This window comes from Archocentrus centrarchus, chromosome 9 (genome assembly GCF_007364275.1).
Source record: "Archocentrus centrarchus isolate MPI-CPG fArcCen1 chromosome 9, fArcCen1, whole genome shotgun sequence".
In the NCBI taxonomy this organism is placed as follows: domain Eukaryota; kingdom Metazoa; phylum Chordata; class Actinopteri; order Cichliformes; family Cichlidae; genus Archocentrus; species Archocentrus centrarchus.
In genome coordinates this window covers 6,423,084-6,449,570 of record NC_044354.1, presented here as the reverse complement: position 1 = coordinate 6,449,570, position 26,487 = coordinate 6,423,084, and the positions used below count along the sequence as shown (strand labels likewise).

At 40.0% G+C, this 26,487-nt stretch overlaps 1 protein-coding gene across 1 annotated transcript; it reads left to right on the top strand.

Moving 5' to 3' along the window:
- On the top strand, positions 1–26,487 carry zgc:63587 (septin-2A). The gene is made up of 12 exons (XM_030737192.1): positions 1–111; positions 8,133–8,188; positions 8,641–8,740; positions 9,411–9,497; positions 9,910–10,033; positions 11,346–11,480; positions 11,797–11,914; positions 22,241–22,342; positions 22,560–22,705; positions 22,834–22,917; positions 23,008–23,065; positions 25,281–26,487. The coding sequence occupies exons 2-12, from the start codon at positions 8,162–8,164 to the stop codon at positions 25,344–25,346; spliced, it is 1,047 nt and encodes a 348-aa protein (XP_030593052.1). The 5' UTR covers positions 1–111; positions 8,133–8,161; the 3' UTR covers positions 25,347–26,487.

Here is a 26,487-nt window from a genome sequence, read left to right as displayed (position 1 = left end):
TGGGACGAGGGCGGATTCAGGGAGGAGGTTTCCGGGTCTCCCTTCCTGGGCTGGGACAACAGCGAGAGACGAACGGTCCGGTGGCTTATAGCATTTTAAAGGTACGCACAGGTAAGGCATTGCTCGGTTGTTTGCTTTTCTTAAGATATATATATATTTAACTTTACACGCTGTTGGGACCAGTCGGAGGGACGCTAAGGGAGACAAGCTGGAGAGTCAGTTTGAAGCCTAGCTGGCAATCTGACACCAGCCGCGGTAGCAACTGTTGCTTGCTAAAGTTTGACATGTAACACAATTTTATCGCTTTATTAGACTCAGCGTAATCGAGCAAGATTTTAAAGAGGAAACTATTTAAGGACCTACTGTGTTTACTTTAATTGTGTACGAGTAAATTGTAAAGTGAATGTCCCAGCAGCAGATGTTTAGAAAACTCAGTGAGTGTCTGACAGACTGGGTGTGGTGGACATCTGACTGTTAGACACCGAGGCCTTCACACACGTTTCAAACTCCCCCTGGCCAGTCACTAAAGCATTGCTTTAATATTCGCCTTCATTATTTGACACAATTGTCCAAATAAACACTTTCCCTTCTTCATATTTTCAAAACAATTCATTTATTGTCCCATTGTCCTAACTGCAGGGAAGCTTTCTACACTTTACTGGGTTTAAACATTTCATAAACCAGTACCATAAAAAAAAATACTCCAGATTCCTCTTGTATAACCTTCCTGATCCCCGTAGTTGCTTTCCAACAAGTTATACTTCTGTGACCTTTGGTTATAAAGCACATTTACAGAAAAATAAATTTTGCCGTCAGACATCTTAACAATAACATGGGGAAACGATAACACTCTAAGATGTGGCTGAGGGCCACTATTGAGGAATTATCATCCATCTTTGTTGTGTTTTGGGCTCAGTGGAAACATGCATATTTCACTTCCTTTCTTGCTGAGTGGTGAGTATGACGGCAAAGACTGCAAGTTGTAATCTCAGGCTGGCAGCTGCCCCTTACTACAGAAAACAAGTAGGCTTTGTAGGCAGCTGGACCGAGATCAATTTGATATCAGAAGAACAACATCTTCTAGTACTGAAAGACGTCCCACACCTCAGATCCAGGCACCTTCACCTCTCTCTGACCTTTCCCCTTCCTCGGACTTTATCTCACTGACACAGTCCAACAGGGAACACATCTGTCTGAAGCCATACAGGGATGTTTCCAATCGTTTTGTGCTGTGGTGTCAATGGAACAACAAAGCCTTATCCACACTGAATGGCCTGTGGTTACTGATGATGTTAAACAGCAGGATACTACTTCAATTAAGGGCTCCTTATTTTATGAACTGAATAATCTACTGCAAGCTTGGACTGATTTAAAATATTCAACATGTGATTTTTGTTTTTGTTTTTAACGTGCAAATTGTTCTTTTTTTGTAGTGATATCTTTATTAATGTTTTAAAAAGATAAATATAAACAAAATAAAGCAGAACCAAAATAAAGAAGAACAGGAAAACAATTTTCATTGTTTTAGTCTTTCAACCCTGCCAAACACAGTGAAGTAGAAGTTTAACAGGATAATTTATGGAGATAATAAGTGGACACAAAAATGTCCTCATGTAACCAAAATGAATTATAAGCATATTAAGGTGCCTTATCACATTAATACAAACATTTTGTTCATGGATTTTTAAAGTGGAGCTGTGCTTTTCCTTATTTTCTGACAAATATATACTATTACTTAGGTGGGGACTCATCTTAAGTATGCCCAAAGTTTCAAATAATGAGGACAGCATATGTGTAAATAACCCATGGGAGCCAAAAGCTCAGGCTTCAGGCCCACCGATATGTCAAGGGAGGTTGTGTTTTCGGTCACGTCGGTCTGTTTGCTTGTTAGCAGGATAATTCGGAAAATTATGAACGGGTTTCAATGAAAGTTTCTGGAGTTGTTGGGGGCAGTACAAGGAACAATTGTTTAAATTTTGGTGGTGATTCTGATCAAGGATTTTGTAAAAGGATTCTTTACCATTGTGAGATAGGCATAGTATTCACATACTTGCATCCAACCTTAAGAGGATAAGTCAGACTCCTCTAAAAAGAATTAGGGTGCAACATGACCACACATTCTGTTATATAGTGAAGTTTGTTCATGATCGAAGGAGGATTCTGGATCTAATGATGCAGAATGCTGAAAATTATAGGGTGAAAGCATAATTCACTTCTGGAGAGTGAGAAATTAAGCCAGTGACATGCACCTAACACCAGAATATAGCTGAAACAGATGGAGTGTGACAACATTGGGTGGTATCTATTGCCGCATAGTATCAGCACATAGAAACTTTTGGGTGGGCGAGGTATGCCCTCTACTGAGGGCCCTTCTGGTTTCGTTTTACTCCTGGATCTGTGTAATATGAAAGAGGCAGATATCCATAATGTTATCATCTCTGATCTAAAGCTCTGCCTGTGAGCACAGCAGCGCCTGCTGACACCTTTTGTTCATATCTTTTTCGTGAAGTGTAACCAATCAGGAGAAAGCTACCTGAAGGGAGCAAAAATTGTTTTCAGGCAGGGGTGAACTGAGGGGCTGCACCAGGCCGCGTATAAAATAAAAGGGATTTATTTTGTACGATGAATTATGCCAGACCTCTTTAGTACAGTCCAAGAATGAAAAATATAAAGTTGGAAATGAGCATGGTAGGTTCACATGTTTGACAGCAGCAGTAAACTATTGTTGCTTTTTATTGTTATTTATTTTATATGATAAGTCATCACAACAGTTTGAAAACAGATTAAAATATAAAAATATTGCATATTTTGTGTTGCCAAAATCCAGTATCAGTGAGGCTCTAGTACAGTCACCAGATGCCAATAGTGGTTTTATTGGCCAATATATTTTTATATAATGTGTACATATTTATACATAAAACACATTAGTTATAATGGAAAGAGGAAATTAATGCTGTTCTTTCACTATAAGTACAGCTGGTTAGAAACTTGCCATTAATATACAGTTTGACTTCACACCATCTGCTCAGCTGTACTCGACAGCATAAAAGAAGGACAAAGTTGAACCTGCAGCATTTCTAAATGCCATCAGGCCTCTTAGCTGCTACTGGCTGCAAAAAGACTTATTGGTCCTATAGAAGTCTGTAGGAACACGGCACTCAGCTCTGGCCTAAGTAAACACTTTTTATTAAAACACTGAAACAATTAAAATTTTGGTGATCGTGTCAGAAAGGAGGATTATCCAGGATATACTCATTGCTAACTAATTGCAATTGGGAAGCTGTTAGCCAATGAGCTGGCAGTTTCAAAACCTGATTATATTGTAAGACTGCTGTGGAGAGTAGTGCTTTCTGCTGTTGAGGAAAGTAGTTAATTTTGGCAATTTGACTTTTTGATTCATTTTTTTGCTGTTTGACAGTTTCTGGTTTGATAAAGTGTAATAATTTAATGCACTACAATAAATCAATCAGTATGGGATTTGTGTTGTGAGTCAATAAAAGGCCTTTTACAAAAATTATGATAGCGATTTCATAGAAGGAAATGAGTATGGAAATCAACAGGTTATATTACTTGCACCTTTAACCACGCACGAGTGAGTAAGGATAATATTTTGATTCTGAATGGCTCCCACTTGTTTTCAGTCATTTCCTACCCTGTCCCCATCATCAACATAAATTGTCTATCCTGTGTTTTAATCTGTGTGTGTGTGTGTGTGTGTGTGTGTGTGTGTGTGTGTGTGTGTGTGTGTGTGTGTGTGTGTGTGTGTGTGTGTGTGTTATGAACAGTCCAGCTGGTTTCCTCGTGGTTGAAAGGGTTTCTCATTCCGCCAATTGTGGCTTTTTTTTTTTCTCTCTCTGGGCTCATATTTTAAAGTGTTTCCAAAACCACGGCTTGAAAACCTGTATCATGTCTTTATTACACTACTTTCACCCACACCCCCTACCTTTGGACCCCCAAGGGCTGCTTAATTACAGTCAAGCCCCCTTCTCTGTGTATTGCACTGTGTCTATGTGTGCAAGTCTTTTGCCAAACATAACTTTATTATGCTCAGCTGCTCTGAGGTCCCTGTTGCTGTGATCAGTTGCCAGAAATTTACCATTTTAGTTGTTATGCCACTGAGTTCACAAAGTCTCCACAGTGTTAAATTATTGTTTCAGTGTTTCCAATAAGTGCAGAGAGTCCTTAATCCAAGGAGAACGGGTGTGCGGACCCTTGACACTGCCTGTCAGGAAGGTGAATAGTTCTTCTAGTGTCGCTGCCCCTTCATGACTTCACTCCAGCCAATAAATCAAGTGTAAATGCATTACATGCCAACAACTTTGACTTTTCTAAGGTGGCATTTTTCCCTTTTGGCCCTAACCGTTTAATCTCCCCCGTGTCTGGCCCGTTGATGGCTGTGTGTGTATGTGTGTGTATGTGTATAAGCAGCTCAGCAGCCCGGCCGATTAAATGGCCATTATTAAGAGCGTATTATTGAAGTGTGCCTCCCGCCTGTCTGTCCTGTAGTGTTGTCTTTGAGAGATTACAACTGCGATATTGGAGCGGTTTAATTAATCTGCTGCTGGACTAATGCTGGTTCCCACAGAGCCTGAAGAAGAATAACACTTAGGGTGTGTGTATGTATGTGTGTAACACAAATTAATGTACTTGTGTGGGCTGCTGCTTTAACTCAGATACTCATTAACAATGAAAACACATTAAAAATGGCCTTTGTTGTGTTTTTAGACCTGAAACAAATGATTTAATAGCTCATGCCATAGAGTGTAGCCAGCATGACGTCACCAACCGGGTTTGAAGCCTTAACTTCAAAATATGGATTTGGCCACTGCCACGTTAGGTTTTTTTTTTTTTTTTTAACCAGAAGTTAAAATATTTGGATAAGAGGCTGGAGTGCTAAATTACTATATTAGATGAGATTTAAAAAAAAAAAAAAAAAAGTATTAAGTATAAAATGCAACATTTTGCACATAAATAAGCAGAGATCAGTAGTGTCACAGTCTCTTCATGGCGGCTTCTGAAGCACCTGCTTGCACATAGGAGCGTTAAAAAAAAATGGTGTTTAAAATAATAATAATAATGCATTAGTATTATATATAGCGCTTTTCTAGACACCCAAAGACGCTTTACAATTTCATGCACTATTCATTCACAGCTCAATCATACCTGGTGGTGGTAAGCTACTAATGTAGCCACAGTCTGACAGAGGCGTGGCTGCCAATTTGCGCCAACCACACAACCACATTCGCACTTAGGCAATGTGGGTTAAGTGTCTTGCCCAGGAACACAATGACAGCATGCGCTCAGACGGGGACTCGAACCAGAAACCCTCCGGTTGCAAGGTGAGCACCTGCCTACTGCGCCACTGCCATACACCCATCTATGTTTAGTGTGTGTAGTGTCTGTGGAGTTGCTTGGCTCCCCTCACAGATGCTCCAAAGATGATAGATTTGTGCCAACAAAGTTTATGGTGTTTCCACAATATGCTGGAGGGCCTGTCATGTAGTATGCGAGGATAATGCCTCTGCAAAGTTGTGGTGGTTGACTTTCCTTATTCTCCTTAGAAAGTAAAGGAGCTGCTATTCTATTGTTATTGCTCTTGCACGTATGGCTGTTGATTGGGCATCCATTACACTTTCCTAATCATTTCAACTCAAGTTAAATTGGTGTTATCTACTATACTATACTATATAAGTTTCTGAAACATTTTTCATTTTTATCAGTATTAAACCACGCCTAATTTTGTGTTTGTTCCTCTGGTGCAGCCAAAATAGCTCTGACCTACTATGGCTTGGACATGGGACATCTATGAATACTGTCTGGTGTCTGAAACACTGGATCCTTTGGGAACTTAGAAGTGTGGGTTGGAGTCTTTGTGGCTTGAGTTTGGTCCAGTTATTCTTTCTCATTCTGAAGCATCACATAGTGTAATTTCATTTAGAGGCTGCATTCATCTCACCATTGCGCATTTGGTGTCTTTTGATTTTTGTACCTTGAATCACTGGTCATGGTAGTAATTGGGGTCCTGTTTGAGACCCTCAAAGCCCATGTAAGGGTGTTCGAGAGTTGACATTGTCATAAGTCTTTGGTTTCTCAATTTGTTAGTGTTAGAAAAACATCAGTATGTGTGCTTATTTTCAACAGTAAGGCCTCACAATGAAAAACAATCTGGGAGCGACAGCTCCATCTCACTAAGCCATAACTTGGTCAATCACTGCTACCAGTGAAAACCTTTTGCGGAGACGTGCAGGCGGCTTTAACAGAATTGCCTTTATGCCCCAGAAATTAGGCCTGCTTGTTCAGAACATCCTACAGTTGGGCTGGATTGTATCTGGGAACTAAAGGGTGGATCCAGGCTTCTAGTACTTTATAGTGTAACTCAAGCAATTTCTGAGCAGTGGTCTGACAGCAGGGAGGAGGCTGCTGTCATCAGGGAGTGCTGTTGGTGGGTACTTGGTCTGCAGCAATGTTTAGGTGGACAGTGCTCATCAACATAACATCCACCTGAATGTGAGGACCTAAGGTTTCCAAGGATATTGTAATGAGATGATGAATTTAAGGACAAGGTCTCATATGCTCTCCATTGCTTTGATTGCCCTTTTAATTTTACTCATTACTCCTCCACCCTAAGTGGTTGGTGTCCCCCCCTTACTCTCGTGCATGTGGTTGGTCTTAAAATGTCTTCAAGGGTCAGGCACGTGTTCCCCCTCCTCTCTAAGCCCAGCTGCCCTATATAGGAAAGACTTCAGGAACCAAAGGGATAAACAGCCATTGTTCTCCTTGTGTGCTCGGTGAAACCACCCTGTCAGCAGGAGAGATAGCTGCCCGCTTTAATCTAGATACAGACTGCCCCCAACTACCATCTAATACGTTTAAGAATGTGAAATGGTTTCCCAAGTGATCACGTGTGTTTGTCAAATGCCACGGTCAAATCAGGTTCCCATGCTACCTCTTTCCACCGTCTAAGATTACATAATCAGAGTGCATCTCCGTTTGGCAGTGCACGGCAGCCTGCCGCTTTCTAATGCTTATCACACTCGACCTGTCAAGTTCCAGCGTGTTGGCGATAAAATGGAGCCTTGTCTTCCTGCTCAGTCATTATGTAGCAAATTTATCAAATGAGGTTGTTGCTCTGTCGTCTGCTCAAGGACATAGGGAGGGACAGGAGCTCTAGGTCGACAACTGTGTAACTGCTTAGTGGGAGTCTGGAAAGAAACTTGTTGTGCTGAGTTTATAATTTTCACTGTGAGAGTGATGTTAAAAATGGCACAGCCATCGGCATCAGAATGTGTGCAGTTCTTTTTGAATTTGCAAAGATATATGCTGTAAAGGCAGCTTTGCATTTTTCTAATCACAAAAACCATATATACAAAATTTATCAAACACAAAAGTTTTTTTGTTGTTGTTTTTGCAAGAATTTTTTTATGGCATCTTTCTTTGAAGTTCTCTGTAATTACTAGATTATTCTGAGCAATACCACAAATCAGTGTGACAGTACAGCTTTATCATTTTTTTTTTTTTTTTCATTGTGTGGCGGTCCAAGCTTTTTTCCTTCAACAGGCTTCCAGAAAATAATATTTTGAAATTTGTATCAGTATTATAATGTAAATCATTACATTAATGATTTCATGGATTTTTTAAAACATAACTCGTTAAGGTCACATGGGCATTTTTTTCAGCTGAGCTGCATAAATCCAGTATGAATTTATCACTTTATTATGGTGATTTAACAGAGATGTTTTTTTTTTTTTCAGAATTAAACTTGAAAAACTAATTTAACTTTAAGGGTGTGAGTCACAAGAGCAATAATATTTTCGAACATAAGGACAAGGGGGCTTTGAGGGCTGTACAAATTGATATTTTGATATAATGTAATATTTTTCTCATTTGCTGGATACAACTTTTCACTCTGCTAATGTTGGAGCCATCACTCAACTTTATAGATGCTTATGGTTTCTTTTCAAATGCTGCATGATTGTTATGAGAATCATAACAAAATGTATGAGCATTTTGTAGATTAGTATACATATTAATATAGTCAGTTTGCCTGGAAGAAGTGGTTTACCACTAGCAGGAGGAAAGTTTTTAGATGATATCATTTACCACTGTCACTTTTTTTTCTCCTCCACCTGCAGGCTTGTCAGACATCACGTAAACAACAGCGATGTCTCAGTCTGGAGAGAAAGGAAAAGTGAGTAAAGGGCAGAGATTTCCTCACATCACAGTTTACACTAAACTATGACAGATTTTTAGTGGGCAGCTTTCTAATAAGGAGCTGGTGATTAAGGATCATGGTATTTGTAATCTCTTGCACACACGCCTTCACAAGAATCCAGAGAGGATATCCTGTTTGAATGCAAGTATTTCATGGCTTAGTTTTATTGCCTGTTCAAATTTCTCAGCGATGTGCATCACAATCATCATCAATCTTTCTCTTATACACTTGACCTTTACACGTACACTTCATAAAATGATGAGGAGGGACATATTTAGAGGATTTGCTGGGATTTACGCAGAAAAATGTCATGTAACACTAATAATACACTATCTCCTAAATGCAAAACATCATTTATGAGTAGTTTACAACTTATCATTTGTAGTTTCTTATCCCAACATTGAATATCTGTATTTTGTGTGCTACAGTTCCCAGATGCAGCAGGTTATGTAGGGTTTGCAAACCTCCCAAACCAAGTGCACCGAAAATCTGTGAAAAAAGGATTTGAATTTACCCTAATGGTTGTAGGTGAGTGGTCATTTTTGTCTTTTAACTAAGCTGAATGAATATAATTTTTGTAAAGCAAACCAGTTTGCGATAACTATTATTTTCACTGAAATTAAGCTCCAGGGGTGATTAGGAAGAGTGAAAGGAAAGGTTTACAAGATAGTACTGAGACCTGCTATGATGTATGGTTTGGAGACAGTAGCAATAACAAGAAGACAGGAAGTAGAGGTGAAAATGTTAAGGTTTTCACTGGGAGTGACCAGGATGGACAAGATCAGAAATGGGTATATCAGAGGGACCCCTCAGGTTGAGCGTTTTGGAGGCAAAGTTAGAGAGGCAAGGCTGAGATGGTTTGGACATGTGCAGAGGAGGGATAGGGGATATACTGGACAAAGAATGTTGAAAATGAGCTGCCAGGCATGAGAAAAACATGAAGACCACAGAGAAGATTCATGGATGTAGTGAAGGGCATGCGGAGAGTTGGTGTGACAGAGGAGGATCAAAGGAATAGGGTGAGATAGAGGTAGATGATGCGGTGTTGCAACCCCTAAAGGGAGCAGTCGAAAGAAGAAACAGAAGTTTTATGTTTCTGATTTAATTGAACATTGTTTGGGTTTTCAGCTTGTGAAGTTTGAGGTAGACCAACTTTCTCTTGAAAGTTTAGAGATTTATATTTTTATATCTTTTTCAGGGGAGTCTGGTTTGGGAAAATCCACATTGATAAACAGCCTGTTTCTCACTGATCTCTACCCTGAACGTTACATCCCCGGTGCTGCAGGTATGCTCAGCGCACACACACACACACAGACACACACACACACACACACACACACACACACACACACACACATACACACATGCATAGATGTACACATGTTCATGCCCACTTTAATATTAGAGAAATGTAGAGAAATGCAGTGTCTCCAGCAGAGCATTATTTCAAGAGGAATGTTGAGAATGCTGCAATCTCAAAATGTGACGCTGCCCTTCTTATGACTTGACTCAGATTAGGACTCTGACTTGAAAACATTTTATCCAGACCCTCATTGGTCAGTATGTGTAGATAAAAAAGCACATATCCTTTTTATACGGCAAAACCCATGATCTTGCATAAAAAGTCACACAGGTTTGGTGTAAATCTGTTATTAATGTTATCCTGGGTACAATTCTCTTATGCTTTGTCTCCACAGAGAAAATTGAGAGGACGGTGCAGATTGAGGCATCAACAGTGGAAATTGAGGAAAGAGGAGTGAAGCTTCGTCTCACTGTAGTCGACACCCCTGGATACGGCGATGCCATCAACAGCCAGGACTGGTGTGTTTTTGTGCTGTGGAGGAGCAATAACTTCTCCAATCCTCCCCTCTTGTCCTCTAATACTCCCTTCTTCAAGTTTCATCTCCGGCTCCTTATTTCCTATCTTTCCTCCCCCAGCATTCCCTATTTCTCCTATTATACCGTGTGTGTGTGTGTGTGTGTGTGTGTGTGTGTGTGTGTGTGTGTGTGTGTGCGTGACATGTATTTGTATGTGTGCTTGCTTGTGGGGCATCCTCCTGCCAGTGGTGTCAATGTAAACTCTTTGTCCAGGATAGATTTCCTGTTAACTGTGCTGGTGTAGCTGTATTTTTATACTCTTGGGTCCTCTTAACAACTGTAAAAAGCACTTAATAGCGGAAAGAAACAGTTACTTCCCCTTTCAGTTGTTTCTATTGAATTTGTCTGTTGTCACTTCTTTAGTATTTAGATTATAAATGTTAAAAATGAGAGAAATCAAGCAATAATTTAAGAGCCATTTAGAAATGAGACACACACACACAGTACATTACAGACTACAACTGAACAGAGATTAGGTAAAACAAGTGGAAGTGTATGATTTAAACATATTAACATGTATCGTTATGTATGTTTAGTTACTTTCTTAAACATTAAAAACAAAGTAGGTTTGACAAAAACGGGAATTATATTCATTCTGCAAGTTGATTTTCATATTGTTCAGTGTGCCTAGAAGATATGAAATTGCACTCATCAGCTAAAGTCTTTATCTCACTAGCTCTCCAGTCAGAAGCAGATAGCGCGGAAATGGCTGTGGTATTCTTTCCTGTTTTTAAAAAGTAATGATGTTGTTTTGAGGGAACTTGAGATGACTGTCAGGTGTCCCACTTTTAGCAACAGAAGTTTTCTTTTTAAGTCGGCTCAGTAAAATTTACAGCCCTTATAATTTAAGGCTTACATGAACATAAAACCCTTCAACTGGAAACAGTCCATTCATCCAGTCATACATAGAGGATTTATACCATCAGTGATGTATTTCCTGACATGTAAAACCACAGTCTAATGAGTCTTTGTGGGAGTTGAAGCAGTGTCTCAAGATGCATATCATGCTGTGTAATTCAGGGTATGTCCTGCCCTTACTTTGAGAAACTGTTTATTTGCTTCAAGCCCTCCTAACCTCATGACAAGTTTTTTTTACAGCTCTGACCTGTTGTGTATGGAAAAAAATACCTTGCAGTGGAAATCCTCCAGGACTTTAAAATTACTGTATATGATCTCATTTGCTAAACTGTGTATTAAAAACTTCTTTTTGGTGTTGATGAGTTTTGTTTTGTTTTTGTTTTGTTTTCAATTTAAGTTTTAAGACCATCATCCAGTACATTGACAACCAGTTTGAACGATATCTCCATGATGAGAGTGGGCTGAATCGCAGGCACATAGTGGACAACAGAGTGCACTGCTGCTTCTACTTCATTTCTCCATTTGGACATGGGTAAATAAGTGCAGACACTGCACTAAAGGGACCAAACATGAGCTGAAGTTGTTTCACATAATGTTTTTCACCATGTTTGATGTTATGAAAGCAGAACTTCCTTATTTTGGATATTTCAAAACAAGACAATTCCCGCTTGCTGTTTATGTGACGTGTATACATGCTGTCAGCGTTTTTGATTAACTTTACTTCCCTTTACACATTGTTGTTCTGCTTTATTTCCCAATACTATCAAATGACAGTTGTCGGTTTATTGTCCATTTTTCTGTTGTTCACTGTGTCCTAATTGCCCTCTTTGTTCTTGTTTATTTCCCAGCCTTAAGCCTCTAGATGTGGAGTTTATGAAGGCCATCCACAGCAAAGTCAACATAGTCCCAGTCATCGCCAAGGCTGACACTCTGACTCTGAAGGAGAGGGATCGCCTGAAGAGGAGGGTAGGTTTGGTGTACACGCACAAACACACAATTTTTCTAGATGCATCACATTTGTCTTTTTTCAAATTTGCCACAAAGCTCAGGATACCACTCACTAAAGACACTGATAGGCTCATTAGCAGATATATGTGTAGGCCATTAGAAAGTGGCTAATAATAATAATAATAGAATGGAATGATACACAATTAATAGCCAAATCACTTATGCCTTTAATGGAAACTTAGCATTTCACACTTCTTTGCATTTGTGTGAGGCGGCTCACGTGCGCTCCTATGTGTAATTGCAGTAATGAGCGGCTTTAAGTTTTTGTGTTTCTGATGATATCGCCAGATTGTTTGAAAGTAAAGGGAGGGGCAGACGAAGAGAGGAAACAGGTGGGCTGGACTGAGGAAAGTGTGTTGTATATAATTTTGATGAAGCACATCTCATCCATTTTCAACGCGTCCCAGATACTTCCTCTTGGAGCTGACCCAAGTGTCTGCCTGCCTGCCTGCACGCTCCTCAGCTTCCTGCTGTCCACAGGGGAAGGACATTGTAGTACAACATATCACACAGACTTCACAGCAATGTATTCGGCTGATAACCTCTCACACACAAGATGACTTTTAGAATTTAGAATAGAATATTCCTCCTCTTTCCACATCTTATTTCCTTTTCTGTGTGTCCCAGACAGCTTCAGTATTCCTTATTTCTGTGCTTTATGTCTCAATTCGGAGAATACCTGAAATAGTTGATAATATGGCTGTTTTCTATTTTTATATTATAAACTATGAGTTTTAATTTGAAAATATTGACTCAGACTCTGAGAAATTGTGTCAGACTTTGTTTTAGAACTTCACTTTTCATAGTTGAAATGATGCCCTGTACTTGGAGATAACACAAAGACCCACTCTTTGCGGTTCTAGTTAAGAAACATGTTGCGCTTCAGTTGCTAACTTTTTTTTTTTTTCTGTCAGCCCTCTTTAATTGAAAGTCAGCCTGTCTCCTCACCTTCCCCTGGAAGCCCAGACCTCCCACCTGCCTCTCATTCAGGTCTCGGAGCCGGTGGTCTGGCAGGCGTCAGGCTGATTTGCTGCTTTGTTCTCCAGAGCAGCCAATCGGTTTTGTTAAAATCCTGCACTGTTAAATTTTTTGAAATCACTGATGCAGAGTCTTAGCGAAGTATAAGATTGCAGTGGGACATTTTTTCTGTACTTGCTAAAACATCAGGATTTAATAGGGGTGACATATCACAAAATATGTGAACTCAATAACTGCACTTATTGTATGTTTTCTGCAGTTTCAAAAGGGAAGTTTATCCTTAGTTACCCTTAATGGATCCACAATTAAATTGTATTCTGTCGTGGTGTTTTGTGTTTTGACCCTCCTCAAACCTCAAGTTTGTTCCTTTGGCACTTAAGATTAACAAAACCGTGTTTCCTGCCACCGCTGACCCCCGCCTTGGCTTTTTGCTCCAGTTGGCAGCATTCAGCAGGTCTTCTGTCTTTATTAGAGTTTTGCCTCAAGTTTTGTTCAACTTTGTGTGCATTTTTCTCAATTTACTGCAAATGTGCAGCCAGGAGAAGCAAAGTGGAAAGTGATAAAAGTGATTCTAAGGAAATACTGTAACAGTATCACTCTGATCTGACCTCTTTTCAGCTGAACTTTCAGTTTGTTCACATGCTCTGCTAAGTGGTCCCATAACAGACACTTCCCACTGTACAGTAAGCAGTAATTAGCTGGAGAGTTTAACAAAATTGTCAAACTCACGCACACCCACACACTCAAAAATCTGTAACAACAGTGAGGAAGTCCTGCTTTTCAGAACTGAAACTGATTCTGTGCAGGCAGATATCATTTTTGTTCTAGTTACATACTTATTAAAATGTTCTCAGTCCTATCTGCAGATAGTGAGTCCCCAGACAAGCCATTATTGTCAGGAAATATAGAAGGTTAGTTGAGATATCTTCCCCACTTTAAAAAATGACTCTGTGTCTCCAAGGAAGGCATATTATTTGTACTATCTTTTGTTTGCTTACAATTTGAGCGTTTACAACTTTTATCTTCATCTTTGTGTAAATGAGTATGCCTCAGAGGTGCTTTTGTGCAGGCTTTGCGTATTTCAAATATATAAGGATGCTCTACTTTGACCCTAAAAGCTGTCTGTGGGTGTGCGTCCTTGTTGGAAAATATTATAGCACAGCTGACGTTGAACAGAATTGTACTGATTTAACTGTTAAAGTTAAAAGATGAACTGAATGAGAGGCTGCTTGTACAAAATGAAAGTGCATAAAATCTTTGAATAACAACTTGACTCTTTCACCATTGCACTAATAATAAAAGTAATGTTGTCCTCATCTCCACTTCTCAAAAGCTGCAGAGCTCTCCACCATTTTCCTCCTCCCCCACGCAAACTGAAGTCAGCTGACTGTAGCACAAATGTTCAGGAAGAAAAATACGTGTTTGTTTGTTTGTTTGTTTGTTTTTTAATCTAGCGTTTATCCACACGATGTGGAGAAAACTGAAGAATCGTAGTAATGACTAATGAATTATAATAATGAATAAGTAATGATTTATAACTGTAATGTAATTACTGAATTTAGTACAGAAATGCATTTCATTTTTGCATTACTGCAAAATGTAACGTGACTACAGTAACACATTACTTTGGAATGCATTACACACAACACTGACTAGGTCAAAAACTTCAAGGTTGCCTCCTTTTGTAACTCCCCACAGCTTCCAGTGCATCTGCTATTTTCATGGTGCTCTCTGGAAGTACCATACTGTTCATTTGCCCTTGGACATCCCAGATGCTTGCACAATTACATCTGTTGTGCCAAAATGTCAACTTTTCAACTTAAGTTTCATATTGAGCAAGAGGACAAAATCACAGGGGGCTAACTCTGGCGAGAAGGGTGGGTGGTAAGAGTTTTTTGACATTCTCAGTAGCAAAGGTCATTGCAAATAATCTCTCCCTGACACCTGAAGACTTCTCAGTAGAACGCACAGCCCCGTGAATGTTGGAAAAAGCAACCAGTATGTTCCTAGTCACCTGCCGATGCAAAGCATCTGCAGCATCTCTTCCACATAAAGTCCCATTTGTTCTTGGGATCATTGCTAGAAACTCAACTGATATGTCATCGAACTGCTCATTATTTTCCATTAAACGTATCTCAGGAAAATGGATGAGAGTATTTGCTGATCAGATGAGTTGAAGTGGCTCTTCGGTATACGTGCCTGAGTTCTGTTGTACAGTCTGTTACAGTAAGGCACCGGGGCCTTCCTTTGAGGTCACAACACCACCAGCCAAGAACCTGCCTCAAAGCTGAATGCTGGAGAATGATTGATAACCTCCAAAGTTTCTCCCACACAGTTTATTAGTTTGTTTTCTCCAGAGCTCTTTCTCACAGCTTGCCCTCCCTCCTCCCCTCAAACACTCATTCAGTCCTTTCCTTCATTATTAGTGGGGAAAAAAGCTTGCATAGAACAATATAAATTTTCTGCAATGTGTCAAGACTATTCCACTGACAAGACACAACCCGCTGCTTTGTAGCTCAGACTCAAAGGACAAATTGAACAAACGTCCCTTCGTTCACTTTACACCACCCTAGTCTGCCTCCATGCTGCCCGCTCCTTCCTCTCCTTGCAGTGCTTTACCCAGCAGCCTCTTACTTTCTCCCCTTTCTTCTTTGTGTCCTCCACTTTTTTTTTTTTTTTTTTTTTTTAAATTTGCCCTAATGCCAATTTCCTTCACAGAATCATTGCGGTCTCTAGCTCATAAGTTGCCCTGAGGAGGTTATATTGACGGTCTGATCCTCTCAGTCTGAGACCCTAAAGTCATATCCTGTGTGGGGATTTAGTCTGAAACTGCTTTACTGGTTGTTTTCTGTTTGAGCATAGAGGATGTTACACAGCTGGTTCAAACTGGAATCCAGATGGGTAAAAAAAGAAAAGACCCCCCCCCCCCCCCCCCCCCCCCCCCCAAAAAAATAGTGAATATGCCTACACTTATCTAAAAAAAAAAAAAAAAAAAAAAAATTATCCTGTAGCTACAACACTAAAACTGACTGATTTGAACAGCTTCCTTTAAAAAAAAATTAAATTAAATTTCCACTAGAACACAGGAAGGTTAGAAGACCAGCAGAAATCCAAGATTTATGTAAATGTAACTAAAAACTGGGGCAGCTGTTTGCGCTGATGGATTACCTCTTTCAAGCAAATTACGAGTTGCTGCGTGCTATTTTCATGCTTTGATTAAATGTGCCTAAAACAAACACTGCCCAGGAGGAAGGGAAAGCTTATATGAATATTTAAAATTCCCCAGTGTGATTTTTGGAAAAGGTCAGAATAATTAAACTGTGAGGAATTTGTCTTTAAAAGGTAAAGGAGAGGATAAGGTTGCTTTTCCTTTAAGCAAAGCTTTAAGAAAACTGTATTAAACTGATTGTGACTGTGTGAACTTCTTTTTCTTTTATGTGAGGACTAAAGGCTGTTTCTAAGTCAGAGGTCAGCGAGGGCCAGAGAACCCAGCTCCTCCTATGTTCTCGCGCAAGGCTGTATTCTGCAGACAATACTTCAGCCCCTTTTAATCTCTTCATCTCCTCTTTTTTCTTCTCCTCATCCTCCTGTTTGTCCCTTTAGAAGCCGCGGCCTTAGTTTGTCCATCATTTTGTTACATGCTGCCATCTCCCCAACTCCTCCACCGTACTACCTACTTTGTGAACCACCTCTCCACCGGGGCACATTATCACTGTTGGCACAGTTGTTTAAATTTCAGTCATTATTAAGTTTTATGAGAGTGACAGCAACCAAAAAATGCCCATAAAAATAAACTCTGACAAAGACTTGACTTAAACAGAATGCAGATAATTGACAGGCAGAAGCTACAGCTTATTACACTGATCCCTTTAATAGAGTGTAGTCTGATGGGAACACTTGCATAACTAGATGTCACCAAAATAAAGACCAAATAATAAAGTAAACAATAGTAGTATAACAACTGTTTCATAAACAGTGATAACTGTACTTTAGTTTTACATTTGTTTACAACTGGTTTTTAAACTTTTTTTTCAGTTTGCACAGTGAAACATTACTTTTTTCCCCTCCAAGTTAAAACTATTTAATTTTCATTGCTTATACCAGATTTGTTAAATGTCAAAATTAAAGCCCGATCAACAGCCAATTATGTTACTCTATGAAAGCACATTTTGAGATAATTATACACACCTGATTAATGACATGTAATTATGTGAGTTTCCTGATCAGCTCCTTTTTAAATATTCTTTTACTGCACATGTTTAAATTGGTGCTTTATCAGTAAAGGTTGTGGGGTGATTACAAATTGCTTGTGTGTGTGTGTGTGAGTCCCTGGTCAGCTTGTGCTTGAACATTTTCCTTTCAGTGTTTCAAACAGGGAGATATATTTATTTTTATGCCCTCCTTTGGTCATGGTGCCAGGGTCTTGTAAACACAATTAAGTTTTCTCTAGTGAAGAAAGTACAAGCCGGCTGCAGCACGAAAACCTGAAAAGCTCATTTCTGGACTTTGGCTTGCTGCTGATGAGTCACTTAAAGCTGCTGAAACCCTTTTGATTAACAAACCAAGTCACAAAACCTGATTTATGCTTGTGGCTGTCCCTTTCTAAAGCTCACATAAATGCAAGATTACATGAATGGCTCAATTGTGTGTCTCCATGCTCTTTGATCAAAGGGAGAGGTGGGTGGTCTTAACTGTACTAATACTTAGCCCAGACAATGGGAGTGTGGGAGGGGGTGCGTGCATGTGTGTGGTGTTCATCATTACTCATTTGCCTTCGTGTTACTTGGTTGTAGGACTTCCTCTGTACTGTACATGTGTACATCACGTTAGAGCAGATCCAGAAGTTCTGCTTCAATCCATTCAAGTCTGGACCAACAAAATCTATCTAGAAAGTGTTTCAGTGTTGAGTTATTCTGCTGGTGCTGTGTGTCAGAATCAGTCCTGTACTGGTTCTTTTAAAGGGAGTTTTTTTTTTGTTTAGAAGGATTTACTCTGTAGATTGTTAAGTCCAGTAGATTTTTTTTTTTTAACCTCTCGTTGTTGTTGTGCTTCATCCATGGTGAATCACTGACCTCCTGGAGCTACAATGCTCTGTGTACGTAAAAGCTCTGTTCCTGCTGCTGACGCCAGATTATACCAGTTCAACACAGTAAGGCAGCACTTAGATATGTGAGAGTGTGCGCATTTGCTTAGATGGCTGGTATGAGGTCTAAATCCCCCTCCGACCCCCTTAGATCAGGTATTGTTGGGGCTTCCTGACCCCCTCAGACTCCCTGCAGGCAGGTGAGAGCTGGTTAGTTGAAAGGCGTTTCCTTGCAAGAGAGAAGCATTTGGTCTCGTGTGTCTTGAGGTTTACAAAATTGCACTTAGAAACTAAAGAGCAGTAAGGTTGTATTTTAAGGTACATGAAATGTGTATTATTAAAAATACAGAGTTTAGCACTTTTGAAAGAAGTGTCAGCATTGGACAGATTTAAGATTTTATTTAAGATGATAAAAATAAAAGATGCACTCCAAATGCTTATTTGGTAGTTTAGTCACGGTCATTCACACCTTGGTTCTAACCTTTTATTACTACTAGCAAACACCCAAAAGAAATAGAGGAAAATACATCCATTCAGTGCTCAATTGAACTGTCAAATGTATATGATTATATATGATTGTGAGATTTGTATAAAGGCAGTGGTTATGCAAGGTTTTGTCAAGATTGGTCCACTCGTCTAGGAGGAGATAGGAATAGCAGTATGCTACACACATGCTACGATCATTATAGTACGATTAAATACCAATAGTGGTATAAATGGCAGTATTAATGAGTTGATCTCTGTAGTTACAGTACTTCTTAAATTAGCTCTTCCCTTCAGAGGAGCAAACTTTAACACTGAAGTAAGTGCATGGGTTTATAAGGTGCAGAGTAAGCAGTAGTTTACACACAGTTGGACCTGCTGGAATCTTATAAGGGGCACACCATGGCCAGGATTTTCCTCTAATAAATTCTTCAGTCTGGGGGGGTGCTGTCTCTTAACCTCATAGCAAGCAGCGCCCCCATCATGTGGGTCACTCATTAGAAATCTATGTGGTGCATGCAAACCTTGTTCAGTTTCTCTAAGTCTCTAATGAAGAAATGGAACAAGATTATAGTGAGCCGGTGAGGACTAGGATTATTTGAAGTCTCTAGGTTAAGGAGTTTCTGGTATGAAAGAAGGTTTAAAAGCAGCTGAAAGCTGAACGGATGCCCTGCTTCTAAGGGCAGTGAGACACTGTTTCATTCCCATAGTCACGCTGAAGAAGCTGGCAGGTAGCTGTGAGATTACATAAACCTTAAAGAAAAGTGGTGGTCTGGTCTTTAGTCTTCTAGTTCTTCCTTGTTCAGGGTTGATTAGAATCAAAATGCAGTTTGTTTTGCTTTCTGTTATTTTTCCCCCTTCTTTGTCTGCATTGTTGATATCCTGAGAATGCTACATGCTTCTACTTCCAAGTATTGTTCCATGCTACAGTTTAACGTTTGTGGATACAAACAAAATGCCACAATGCCAGTCCAGAAGAGACTCAGCTCTATCCGCAGCAATCACACGAGAAAGCCTTAATAATTAGGAGTGTTTGCTTGTACATGCAGTCACCTGTTGAATGTCAAAACTACAGTGATCACCACAATCCCCTCTTTTGTTTCTGTGCTCTTTCCTTTGGCTGCTGTTTATTTCCTTCCAGTGATGTTTGTTCAGGAGTCATTTCTCACAGCTTGGCAGGTGTTTGAGTCATTCATATTCTTTTTTTTTTTTTTTCTGGTTAGCTTATGAGAATGAACAAATCATGAAAATATTTTTCCCTCAGCAGGTTAAGTGATGAAACTGTAATCCCTGTAATGATGGGTTTCCATCTTGTTTCTTTATGATTGGAGGTCTTGGCTCAACCTGCTTTGCAGTTTAAGAACTGCTTAGTCGCATCTCCCACCACTGCACCCTGTGTAATTATATCTATGTATAGACCTGCGGGTATGCTATATTTGGGCTGCACATAACTGCTACAGTATATTTCATACTGCTATTCCTAGGACTGTGTGATACCAGCTTTTCTGTATAAATACATGTCTGGCATGACTCACCTGCCATTTGTCCCATTTCTAACTCAAACCTAAAAGCACCAGTCTCCCTCTCTTACACTCACACTAGACTCAAGTCTACCCAACATAGTGGAATTCATCCACAAACAACACTTCACATTCTTCGTTGTAAGCCAGAAATGTAAAGCGATAAATCTTTGGCTTCCTATTCTAATTAATACTCAGGCAGAGTCTGGAGTTGCATTGTTTGTCAGCCTCTCTGACAGCATTGAACAAACCAGTAAAGCCAACGATAACAGAAGGGGGGGGTGGGAGTGTGCAGCATATTACGACCTGACAGGATGGTCATAAAGTTTAAAATGGTCCCCACTGCTAATGTCCCCGTGCCAACTAAAATACACAATTAAGAGGAGGAGAGGCTGGTGTAGCATTGGGGATTAAGGCCTACATTAGGTACAGTAAATCATCAGGAGACAACAGGTATTTGGAGCGGGCGGTGATTTTGACATCTCGTGATCCATTCGAAGTCTTGATTATAGGTCTCAGGCCGTGCTAAGCACATGTTACAGAACAGAATAATTCAGGTAAACAGCCATTTAGGATTAGCGAGGTCTGGAAACCGATGATGGTGGACAACAAGCTTGTGTTTGTGCAATGATCAGATCAAGTTTCTGGATATTTAATAGTACTTTGCATTCATGAAAAACGTGTGTTATACTGTTTCTACCGGTCGTTCACCTAACTGATATGATCCTGTTTTATCACATAGCACATCTGCATTTGTGTCTATCTAATCCACTTGTTTTACAGGATTTGTTGTTTCATTTTTTCCTGCCATTGTGTCACACGTTTATTTTCCCACTGGGTGCACAGTTTCCCAAAATTCTCTGTGCTACCCCACCAGAGTGATCTTTATCAAGCCTCCACGTCGAATCTCAGTAAATCGTGTATTTGAGCACATGGGTGGGAGGGAAAGAGGCTCTAGCCTGGTGTCACGCTCTCCTCTGGGTCCTGCAAAGCCTGTTTGTTTTTAGATCTGCCCCACAACAATACCCGACTCTCTCTGCACACACACTATCTCACATACTCTGCGCACAGAGCTCACTGAGAAAACAAGTGGCAGCCATAACAAGGACTCCAACGGGACCTGTGCTCTGTAGGAAAACCTGCACTCACTTCCCAGGCTGCTGGCTGACTCACCACTGTCCTGTTATACATTACAGTACATGAAAGTCCCCAAAAAGTCAGGAAAACAACGCTTAAAATTTTTTGGCTCCAATACGCATGATTACATTGTGATTTTAAAAATTCTCCTCTTGGGAACACAGAAGGAAAATGCAGCTTTGATGTTTACAATAATAAATACTGACATCTGTCCCAGCGGTAGCAGAGAAGAAAGCTCCTTTGTTTCAGCTTGTTTCTTCACCGGTCAGCGAAGAAATAAAGGAGGGCGACAACTTTGTTTCAGACTCTTTAGAAGTTGAATTCGCGCACACACACACACACACACACACACACACACACACACACACACACACACACACACACACAGTTTCCCCCCCACCTCCACCTTTCTACCCTTTCTGTTTCAACTTCTTCTCCTCCACAGGGGGCTTTAATTAAATGTGTTGCTGCAACAACAGGTGCTCACTCACACCCTCCTATTACTCAGAGCTTCCTTACTTTTTTGTTTATGGGCCAGCGGCTGTTATTCTCTACATAAAATTCGCAGTGAATGCAACCATCTTATGACTAGAAAAGTGCTTTGCGAGCACATCGTCTCCCAGTGACCTATCTACCAATTTTAAAGAGAGCATCTGCCTGTGGATTGAAAGATTTCTCTTTCCTTTCTCGTAATCTTGCTGCCAGACGGCCTGAAATGCCTCTGTGCCTAGCTGGAATGGTCTGCTGTAGTTAGGGGCTGTATTAATTGGTTTTAGTCAGGATAGTTGACAGTTATTTAAAAAAAAAAGATGGTCCTTACTGGTAGGAGCAGTGAGTATATTTTATTGATTTTAAATGAGGTGACATTTGTTTTTTTTTGTGTTTTTTGTTGTTTTTTTTTTTTTTTGGAGTGTTGGAGTACCACAATAGAAAGTCAAGCTGACCCCTCTTGTAGTATTTGCAGTGGTTCATTTGTTGGGCTCATGAGTCAACAATCCCATATACCAGTGGAACAGTTCAGGAGGTCACAGTGAAGCCACAGCATGGCCTTCTCACTCTGTTTCTCTTGTTCCCACCGCTCAGATCCTGGATGAGATTGCAGAACAAGGGATAAAAATTTATCAGCTACCTGATGCCGACTCTGATGAGGATGAGGAGTTCAAGGAGCAGACCAGAGTCCTAAAGGTGAGAGAGGGGCACACAGCTGATGTCAGCTGTTACGATAGCAGGTCCCATTTCCTTCTGCTGGTTTACTGATACACCATTCTCTTCCCATTCGTCTTTGCTTCCGTTCACTGGAACTGCTCTTCTGATACCTTTATTTTCCACATGTCTTTCCATATCCCTTCCTCTGGTTTTGTTTCAGTCAAGTTATCCACTAATGTTTAACTTCCTTTCCCAGGCAAGCATTCCCTTTGCTGTCATTGGCTCCAACCAGCTGATTGAAGTGAAGGGGAAGAAGATCCGTGGTCGTCTATACCCCTGGGGTGTAGTAGAGGTGGAGAATCCTGAGCACAATGACTTCCTGAAGTTGCGCACTATGCTTGTGTGAGTCTCTTTGGTAATAATTTGAAAAGTAAAGCTTTTTAAAACTTTACCAAAACAGAAGAAGTTAAAAGCCAAGTTCTGCTGCCCCCTAGTGTTTGAAGATCTGATTGTTGTCTTGTCTATTGCAGGACCCATATGCAGGACCTCCAGGAGGTAACTCAGGATCTGCATTATGAGAACTTCCGTTCAGAGCGGCTGAAGAGAGCGGGCAGGTGGGATCCTGTTTAGTTTACCAAAACACACATTAGCCACTCCTATTCGATTCAAGGGATATAATACTCATCGCTTCATTTGTCCTGCAGAGCCGTGGATGAGGAAGTGTTGGACAAGGACCAGATCCTGCTACAGAAGGAGGCAGAGGTAAGAACAGACAAAAAGAAGCAGGTTTGGATGTTAGTGGGAAAATGGTGAATAGCAGTACATGATCCAAAATTACAGTAAGATATGCTGCGATGCAAGTTCACTATAAATCTATAAACGTAGACACGCTGAGCCTCCCAACTGAATCCAGTCAGGAGGCTCAGCTGACCATTTCATCTTGAAAACAGTTCAGTAAAATATTTCAGGATGAAAATCTCTGGCGTGGTGTTTATCCTTTTTCAGAGTGTGAATATAGGACTAAAACTTTCTTCAGACCTGTTTCAGAAAACACACAAAGATCTGAAACTATGTTAAGCCCATAGTTTCTTAGAGTACTGTGTGTAGTCAGGTGTAAATGTAGAATCAGCCTGACCCTGCAGCACTGTCACATTAATATGTTTTCTAAGTTCATGAAGGTCATGGTTTTAGAAGCTGCAAAATCAAACAGGAAGCCAGTCTGTTTTCACTCCATATGCATTGTTAACCTTATGGGCCACTGAGCCTGCATGTCATCAGGTCATAACATGTTTCCTGATTGCCTTTCATTGGCTTTCTTGTTATTGCTCCAGGGCACCATAGTGAGCTGGTCGGTTGCAATCATAGTTGTTAGTAAACAATGTCTCCAGGCAGGATATGCCATCACTTCCTGCTTAGGCCTTCTGGTACAGTTTTATGGTGGGAACAACCTCAATAACATGAGGAGCTCAAGTCACAAAGTGGACGGATCATTTGTTTGCTGGGAGGAAATATCACAATAACCAATGATACCCAGAATGAATGAGTTAATTAATAAGCAATTGTTATTTACTTGAGAGCTTCTTGGAAATGGCTGTGTACTGAGAACTGAGACAGAGTGAATTATCAAATAATGCACACAAATTTGTCCTGTGTAGATGCAAATTTTGGTTAAATACATAACTATTGATTTATTGGATTATGGGGGACAATACCCTTTCATAATATGGCTGTATGTCACGAATGTATGCCAGAGTCTGTTTTTCACCTGTAGACCCTGAAAAGAGGTCGCACTACAACATACAAGATTTAAAAACAAGTCCTTTGAGATCATTGATGCCTCCAGAGTTTTCATGAAAAGTGAAAACTCACGTATAATGGGAAATATAGATACTGGAATGGGGCGTGTTATTATTACATATATGGCACAAATGTGATGTATGAACACTCAAGTTTCTAAAAGAAAATGAACTCATATTTACATTCCACTATTTTTGTCACTTCAGTCTTTAGTTTCCCCACAGTCAGTGCTAATTTAGAGTTAAATTACAGGAGGTGTGAACTAAAGCATTGTAAATGAAAATTTCCTTAAGGTAAACTTAAACATGCAGACCTTATTAAATATAGAATTTATATAAGGATTAATCAGTTGCTGTAAGTTGTCATCTTTCCAAACTTTTCAAGATTTGGACAACAAAATTATGTTAAATAGCAGAGATGTCAGACTCTTGGTTGTCTAGAATCAGCCAGATTTAACTTAAAATTAAATTTAAAATACTTCTATTGAGGCAAAATAATCCAGTCTAAAGTGCTTGAAGTTCTGTCCTCTGCCACAAGATGGCGAGAGATATTAACGGGAGAGTTGAGGTTGAACAGGAAGACCTGTGCACCCTTACAGCTGATAAAATCTATTATATCATTTACTGTTATCATCTGTTGAGATTACTTACAGTAATGCAGCAGCTTGTTGTCCTACATAAAATCTTATTCTGTTTGAAAGTTAATATTTTCTGGACACGTGTTGTTTTCTGGACAATTACATTATGGCTATTATGGTCACCTAAGCACAAAAAAAGGAGACACATTCTTTGAAGCAGACATTAGGTCTATCTATCTGCTGAGTTTCTTTCCAAGTAAGATGCCATTTTTGCACATGCAAGAAGTTTGCCTTTAATGCTCTCTAAGATGCTGTTAAGGTTGTTTGGCATGTGCAATTTCAGCAGAAGGCAGTGACCTGTCTAGCAGAACGTGTCCTCCTACCTGCCATTTCTGGGAGCACCAATTTAAAACTCCTCACTTTTCTAAGGAGGATTTACCCTGAAACATCCGCCCGCTGCTGGATGTTTCAGAAATAAAAGAAGAGTTCAATTTGTTCAATGTGTCAAAATCTTGTATTATAACGGCTGAGAGATGTATCAGTGTCATTACTTGAAAAAACTCTCATTGTGGTTTTGTTTTCATCCACTTTCTCTTTCTGTAGCTGAGACGCATGCAGGAGATGATCGCACAGATGCAGGCACAGATGAAGATGAAGTCGGACGAGTAAAAGGGTCGGAGGTGAAGGGAAGCACTGTGATCCAAGCCACCAGCACACACATACATATACACATCCATACACACACTTAGTTGTCCAGCCCTGCCACCTTGCAGACCCACCAGGAGCCAGATATCCAGGATCACAACATCTATCTGCACACCACCACTACTTCTTCCCTCCCGTCATCCATCCATTGGCTGTTTGGCAGCTCTGTTTGGAGTGGACAAAAAGTTAAAAAAGTGATGGAGACAGTGTTTGAATACTGGATGACTATCATTTATCTGTTATTTAGCTTTTCTTAGTTATTATCCTCAGAGCTGACAGTGACAGCGGTACTAAGTGGTTTTTACCATCACACACATGTTTACATAATGTATGATCTGTGAGTTTCACCTCACGGGTCAAAACTTCACAATGCACCATTTTCCATTTATTCTGCTATCAGATTTGAACGTATTCACGTAAAGGTAAAAAAAATACTTTGCTTCTCATGTACTCATCACTCGGCAGCTCGTCACCTTTATGGTTTCTAACCGTTAGTGCCTGTTTGCTTCAGTCTGATAATGCAATAACTATAAATATTACCACGATGACAGATACGTGTAGTAAACCAGGATGAGGAATGCTCTCATATCTGGTTTTCCTAATTGTGTTAGACTAGAAACTTAATTATGTAACAACCAGTAAAAAGCCAGTCCTCTTGTGTTTAGTTATTTCTTTTTATTTATCCTTAACTCCTGATTTTATTGTCAGTGCCAAACTGTAACTTCAGACTGAAAACTAATCAAATCATTCAGTACTGTGAGTTAAAATGTTCCCATATTTGCCTCAGTGACGACATTTCATGTGTAAAACGGTCTGCTTGTACGCGACAAGTACAGCTTTTCAACTTACTGTATTCACTTAATCCCCTTTTAAAAGTCAAATGTTTAACTGTGCTGTGTGTGAACTCCCTCCAGCCTTCTGTGAGCAGCAGACGTTAACCTTTCCTCTGCACTGCCGTTTAGCCGTGCTGTCACTCATGTGCCGTTAGCAAATGTTTTTCTGTCCTGTGCTCACATTTGCGTCATTTCTTATCAATGTGTCAGTTGGGACTTATTTTTAGATGTTGACATATTTTGTATTTCCTCTCTCAAATAAAATTTAAGAG